At 30.4% G+C, this 7522-nt stretch overlaps 1 protein-coding gene across 1 annotated transcript; it reads right to left on the reverse strand.

Annotated features, from left to right (window-relative positions):
- Positions 1–2106: 2106 nt before the first annotated feature.
- Positions 2107–5075, reverse strand: LOC103576046 (uncharacterized). The gene is made up of 6 exons (XM_008556068.2): positions 4231–5075; positions 3952–4133; positions 3628–3869; positions 2788–3014; positions 2606–2708; positions 2107–2486 (listed from the first exon to the last, which is right to left on the reverse strand). Exons 1-6 carry the CDS (start codon positions 4364–4366, stop codon positions 2207–2209), a joined length of 1170 nt encoding a protein of 389 aa, XP_008554290.1. The 5' UTR covers positions 4367–5075; the 3' UTR covers positions 2107–2206.
- Positions 5076–7522: the final 2447 nt, after the last annotated feature.

Below are 7522 nucleotides of genomic sequence, written 5' to 3' on the forward strand. Positions count from 1 at the left end.
TATTAGTGTTATTAGTAAGTTGTTAATAACATTAGTGTCGAAAATGTAAGTAAAATTAGCCGTAAAGTTTATCACAGAGGTGGTATAGTAGTTGTGGCAACATATGCTCAGACAGACTCATTCAGGCGTCGCATGAGTTACCATCAGGGCTTTTCTCTCCTACTCACTAGCTATATATTACAACCCTAAATATATACATATGTAGATATCGAGTATATACATATATTAGAGGACGACACCCGGGTTTTCCGGCGGGTTGGTCTACCGCACTCGTTAACTGCGCCGCAACACGTTAACCCTCCGGCTCGATTACTAAATTTCATTCTCGCGCCTTCGTTTCCTACCAGCGATATTTCGACCTCATTGTACTCGAGCAGAGCCAAGGGATCGAGAGCCAGAGGGATCAATAAAAAGATTACAAACATATATATAAAATGTCGATACTGATAGTAAAAAGCTTGTCGGTTATTTCTTGACATGTGACATTTCTTATTGGAAAGTGGGTGGGAAGGGGGGGGGGCTAATAAATGTGTGTACTGTATGCTGGAGGAGTTATAAAGAAGGGGGAGGTTTAAAAGAGAGAAAGGCTGTTGAGAAAACATATATATAAGAACATTGAAAAGTTTGTAAAACATACGCGACATGTTGCGAGGATAGGTGGCTGTAACTTAGACGCTGGCCCCGCTGGTAAAACTGCTAAGGGTCGCCTTTGTTTTCACACACTGGGGATGCTGAATTTATTGCATCGGTGAATTGAAAACATACCACATGTTTTTTTTATTTTTTTTGCTGCTTAAGGTTGAAGTACAAGTGCAGAATTTTCTATTTCATGGAGTGTCTGGATTATTTTTGAATTCCAGAGTTACTTTGAGTATTTGAATTTTTTTTTTTTTCCGGAACAGTTATAAGTAATAAGTTTGTTTTTTAAATATGTGAGATTAAATATCTGTCTGTGTGAAGTAAAGTAGATATTGCTCGATGTATGGGAGAGCAAAGCATGGCGCAGTTACGTCAGAGTAATTAATTTTAGTGGATTTTAATTGCCATGCAGAATTAAATTGTCAAGGTTTTTAAAAGTTTGATATTAATTACAACATTTTTTTCAGTTTAATTTTCTAGATATTTTTTAGATTTTTTTAATAATTTCGTATTTTTAGAAACAAGTACTGGTGTTAATTAGCGTTTTTTGACCTTGTGTGTATAAGACGGTCATTTCTTATATCATTAGCTTTTAATCGGTAATGAGTTCATCACTCAACTAAAAAATAGTTTTATGATACAAAATTAATTTACTTTTTGCTTCTAATTGTCATTTAATTGTTTAAAAAAAAAAATAATTGTAATTTAAAAAAAAAAGAAGTAAACTATGATTTTACTAATAAGTGACTTAATAAATTATAAGAAAAAAAATCATTAATTAATTATAGAAAATCGGACTCGTTGCCCACGTCCAGGAAAAAAATTTTTTTTACGAGAGTTATTAATAAATGCATGTATATTTGGAGTTTTTGAAGTTCAAAAGCTTTAATTGTAAAAATAAAAAAAAAAAAAATTTCAATAAGCAAAAATAAAAAATGATGAAAAGGACGAAGAAAATTTAGCTGTAGATTTATACATGAAAAGACTAAAGTAAGTACGTTATAAATAATTTGCGATGTGTAAGCGAGTATACTGGCAATATACAGAGTTGTGGGAGTAAGCTGAGGTCGACGCAATTAGGGGTATTAATTAGCGGGTACTTGATGCCTCATCCCGGCGCGTCCCTCTCACTCTTTTCATCCCTTTCCACACAAACACTCTCTCCACGTCTCTCGGCAGCCTCGAGCGGGACTAAAGTGCGGCGCCATTGACAGGGCAATACGGACAAAGGCTCGAATGGCTAATTACATGGTTTTATGTCATAATAGGGGTGCGGTTGCCAATATCACTGTCGTCAGACTCACTGTTATTAATCATCTTGCTGCCGAAAAAATTCAGTTAAGTCTTTAAATTAAAAAAAAAATGTTCATCCTAATCCAAAATTTATCGTCAAATCTGGGACATAATTTTTGAAAACTTCATTGTTAGACCAATAAAAAATTAGAATAGCTGTCAAAATAATTTTATTGTTGTCAATAAAAATTACAGGATCCAGAAATAATGACATTTATTCTACATCAGTTATTGATGAGACGAACGTCGCTATTTTAAAATTTATCATCAGAAATTAAAGTTTTTTTTTGAAAATCTTGAGAGCCAGGAATCCTCCGTAGCCAGGATGACCTCGCAAGTACAATCCGATTCCGCGAATGGGTTCAGGTGAACTTTTATTAGCGACGATTTCCTGTAAATCGACATACGGAACAACATGTTGCATACCATCATAAATATCAGAAGTTCCACTGAATGATATGTGATGTTCGCATGATTTACTGAGTTCGGTATTGTTTCCTATTGAAGCTGTAGACGGCAGAAGATTCCTGTTCGGATATACCAATTTAGTGGTTCTAAAACAAATAATAAATTATGTAAGAAGATGGTTTCAGTCTTGGCTGTGAGACTCAAATTTATATAAATTGAAATTAAAAATTAATCATTTTAAAGGTCTATTCTATTATATAATTACTTTTCACGGCATTGACTTCTTATTACAATTTCTTCTTTGTCATTATCAAAATTTCCATTGTCATCAATATAACGTCCACGCACTGATTGACCGTACAAAATACCTGAACAATAATTCAAATAATTATAAAAAATTTTTATTCGAATCATTATTTACTCTAAAAAGTATCATAAATAAAATACCAGTCAAAACTGCATTCTCTGGTAAAATCATATCTTCTAATATAAGTTTTAAACAGCTGTAGCTTCTTCTTACAAAATTACTAGTGACTTTTCTTGGTGAATTACAATTACTTGAAGTTTTCCAATTCAAAGTTGTAGAATCAATTTGTCCTTCTGATAATTTAGCTTGTTGAATTTCAAGGTGAATTACATTACCGTATATTTTAAATCTCGCGCCAGTTGCAACGCTAAAAGATTCATTTATTTGTAAAAAATACTCTAATGCATAAAAGTGATTATGTAAATAAATTTTAAGATTAATTACCCGAGTCAAAAAAAAAATTTGGATTCAAGTTCTCAATAAGGAGTTTGAAGATCAGTTTTGAATTTTAAAATTGACAACAATAAGAAGTTATTCTAGTTTAGTCATCAAAATAGTAGTTACGACAATTTTTGCCATTTTGAAAACTAAACAAGAGTAATATAATTTGAACTAGAGCTTTAAAATACTCAAAAAATACAGGAACAATTTTATTCGACGTATTCTCTCCCGTCCTTTTTCTATCTAAAATTTTCAAAAATCCCCATATGAAAAAATTTATATACTAGCGAATTGTATATATGAGGTATATGTCTTATATATGAAATTTGCGCGCATATATATATTTTTTTTTTACGGGTCCAAAATATAACTTTTTATTTATTGAGAATTTTGAGGTCTTAGTTATAATTTTAAATCGATCTAATTCAAAATTTGAGAACTTTCTTGGCGGGAAATAGAACATCAAAGGAATTGAAACTTTTGAGGACTGAACTAGAATTTTTTTTTTGACTCAAGTAACGATTAAATAAAAAACTTACTATCCATCATCAACTGATACTGGATCATTACAAAAAGAATTAAGCAATTTGCCACGAATATCAATGGGATTTGGATCATAAGTACGTTCACATATACACTTGCAAATGTTACCAGTGTAGTTTAATACTTTTTGAAAATTACGTGAAATATCTTTACGTTTTAGATATCCGGAAAGATTTGTGGGCCTTGAACCAAGGGTGTCAATCATTTCTTTTTCTACTGCCTTTCGTCTTTCGCTTTTCTAATTTATTTATTTCCCAATAGTTCAATATATTCTATATATTTTATATTTTATAATATTTTTACAAACAATATTCACTTACTGCTTTGAGTCGGCAAAAATGAATTCTTCCTGGGCATCTGTTTGGATAATTTAAACTATGCCCAATCCAAATACTACGCGATGGATCAAGCCCATCACATCGACCAGAACTATATCCGTCGTCACGTAAGTATTCTTCATCGATAGTTATTCCGTACATGCTATTAAATTCCGCGAAGTCGGCTTAAAAATAATAATTCATTTTTATAAAATTCAAAAAAATAATTTTATCAATCGTTTTTCCAACTGTGTAAAAAATAATATCCATTAAAAGACTTACTTCCGTTTACATACTCACGACCATCACTTGGATCACCTTTTTGAATTGAAATCAATTCTGACGTTACCAATAACATATTTAATTTATTAATAATTATAAATATCGATATAGTAACACTGGAAGGATGTAAATTCATTGTTATTTTTTTTTTGTAATTAAAAAAAAATTACTAATGAACAGGGTAAGTATTTATCGAACAAATGTACCAGCTGGAATGTTTTGTGAATTTGAACAATTCGATGTACCGTTACTTTATTTTATAATTCTATTTTATCATGCTTTTAAGCTTTTTTGACCTTGATGGCACAATATCACAATTATTTTTAGATATATAATATGTATCATATTGTTTTCGAGCTCTTTATACACCTAAGTTGGGGGAGATAAGACACAACGAACTGCTCAAGGCGTCAAAAATTTGATAACAAAAAAATGTTATTGCATGGAAAGTTTTAATAAAATTTTGACGATTGGCATTCCAATGCCATACGAATTATCAAGACAATTTTCGATTGAAATACTTGGAAAATTTGGAAAAAAAATTTTTGATAATTCATTGTAGATTTTACATATATATATGGAGAGTGAATCCTTGAATAAAAAAAGGCATGAGATCTATGATGCCTCGTTTCCGATTAATCTATTGGCCGAAAGCAAAAAAATATATGCAAACGACACGAAAATATACATTAAAATAAATATATATGAGACGTACGCTAGTGTACTCAAAAAAATTGTAATTAGTGAAAAAAAATAATTGGTTATCTTTTAATAGGTTTGTTTGGAATAGACAACACAAGCGGATTGCATTCGGTGCTAAAAATCTATTAAATTTCAATTACTCGCATTATTTCTTGCCCCACTTTTCCAAATATAGCTATGATGTAATTTTATAATATACAGTAATTAATACAAACTTGACTACTAAACTAAAATTACAAATTTATCGTTATAAAAAATAAAATTGAAAATAAATTTTGAAATAATGCCGTCAAAAATTTATATAATAATTTTATGACCGTGTCAAAAAAACAACGTTGTCTCAAAAAACTACGACTCAGTTTAAAAAAAAATATTATTACAATTGTAATGTGAAATTACAAAAAAACTTTCCGAAATTTGAATTGTATATTAATATTAATATATTTAAATATATAAATTTTTTTGGTGGTAAGATTTAACAGCAATCTACAATAAGAAGTCGCTCGAAACCCCAGGAATATATTAATATAACTCTCGAACCCTTTGGAAGTTATTTTCCCGCTTAAGAAGATCTCGACCAATTACACGACCCGTCCACGGGCGTTGAATTTTAATTGGAGAAGAGGTTATATATACAAAGCATTGTAACCCTTTCCTTCAATGTAAGTCTTTCTCTTTGTCTTTTTCTACCTCAAGACTCAAGACAATCATAAATTGTTGAACCCCTCGCCCTAAGCCCTGAGCCCATTATTCCATGGGCCTTATTCTAGTTAACGAACCAATGAATCCAAATAAAAGTAACAGACCAAAAACTCGTTTCGATCTTAAACTTTATTTAATACACTCAATATTAAGTCACCGAGTAAAATATTTAGTCGGCACTTGGTTTTAAATAAAATCCATTAATTTGGTTTGTTGATGAGCTGAATTAAGTTATCAAAATAAAGGGGTTATAAGTATAAAGCCCTTTAAGTTGTCCAATTAATTATAATTTACTGAATCTCTCTCTCTCCTTCTTTTCCTTTATTCTTATTATTCTCTTATTTTTTATCATAAATTTACATCATTTAGCAGCTCATGCATTTTAATTTTTTTATTTATATTTTAAGTTTTAGTGAGTGTATTATATTAATAAAAATATATAAATTTTAAGTAGCATTCATAATTATTAGTGGGGTTTTTAACGACCACTCTTTAGTACACTTGTGCCTGGTCGTTGAAAACGAAGCCTCCAAAAGGCTCTTACTCGTTATGAACGAGCCATCCCTCTTAATATATACATATATACATATATACAGATGTACACTTAATTGGGTTAATCTATAGAGATTAATTAACGCGAGCTGTACTGAATAGAGAATTAGCTTCGTACTGCATCGCGATCTCCTTTTATTTTACGGCTTGAGGTTTTAATTCTCGAACTAAAGACAATTACTATTTTTTTTTTATTATCATTTTGTAATGAAGGGATTTGAATATTTTTAATTAATTGTGAAACGTTATGCCAGATAAATGATTAAATAAATTGCTAATTATTTTAAATAATTATTGACTCTGGATTTTAATATTTAATTAGTCAATTAAATATTTTCCGATCGTTATATATTTAGTTTTATTTTATATTTCGATGATATTATTATTGATTAATTATTATTTAAGTAAAATATTAATTGATAGGTAATTAATATTTTATTTTAATTTAATTGAATACAGCGATAAAAAAATTTTGAAAAATTATGCGAGCAAGGGTTTAGTCGAAATTTTGAAAAAAAAAAAAAAAAAAAAAAAATAGTTTTGTTTAGTAACTGAGTCTTGATTTTTTTTTTAATTTCAAAATATTTAGGCTAAAAATTGTTGTGACGAAAAATAAAAATTTCAGTAATAAAAAAAATTTCAAAAAATAATTTTTTACAATTAAATTTAAATTTAAAAAAAAATTTTTAAATTTTTGAAAAATGTTATGGAGAAATAAATAATTTTTTGAAATAAAAAAAAGTAGACATATAAATTAAGAATGTTGAAGACACTTGTGTCGCCACGTCACGGCACGAGTCTTAACTACGAAGCAGACTCTCGAACGACCCCTTTTCAACCCCTTAAGGCACAATCAATTTTCTCGAGTTGTAACCGACCAGTGTAATTTCTTGGGCCATCACCAGGATTTTTTCATGTCGATCAAAATTATACGACCTAAACTGTCTAGAAGTATGTAAACTAAACTACCCCACAGAACTTAGTGATAATATCCGCCAAAGTCTTCTGACATGCAAAGAAAAGTATGAAAAAAAATTTTCCACCCAGAAAAAGGAAATGGAAAAAAAATGTTAAGTAGAACGGGCAAAGGATCCATAGACTGAGTGTGTAATGTGTGCACACGTGGATATTGGGAAAGTTTGACACTCATTCGCGCGCACTTTTAAAGCTCTTGGTGAAACCCTCCTGAAAGTGACTCTTTCTATAAGGGGGATAGGTGAAAGAATGAAAAAAAGGGCAAGTTGAGGGTAAAAAATGAAAAAAATAAGAATGAAGGCTCGCACCTAGCATTTGCAGCCGGGTAGGGGTGGAAGTGGGACTGGGTGGGGGAGTGGAA

This window comes from Microplitis demolitor, chromosome 6 (assembly GCF_026212275.2).
Source record: "Microplitis demolitor isolate Queensland-Clemson2020A chromosome 6, iyMicDemo2.1a, whole genome shotgun sequence".
Lineage (NCBI taxonomy): Eukaryota > Metazoa > Arthropoda > Insecta > Hymenoptera > Braconidae > Microplitis > Microplitis demolitor.

Excerpts from the sequence above, each read along its gene's own strand:
- LOC103576046 (XM_008556068.2), bottom strand. The coding sequence starts at position 4,366 with ATGAATTTACATCCTTCCAGTGTTACTATATCGATATTTATAATTATT. Across the intron at positions 4,134-4,230 it reads TCGTGAGTATGTAAACGGAA|CCGACTTCGCGGAATTTAAT; the intron begins GTAAGTCTTTTA and ends ATTATTTTTAAG. Across the intron at positions 2,709-2,787 it reads AGAGAATGCAGTTTTGACTG|GTATTTTGTACGGTCAATCA; the intron begins GTATTTTATTTA and ends ATTATTGTTCAG.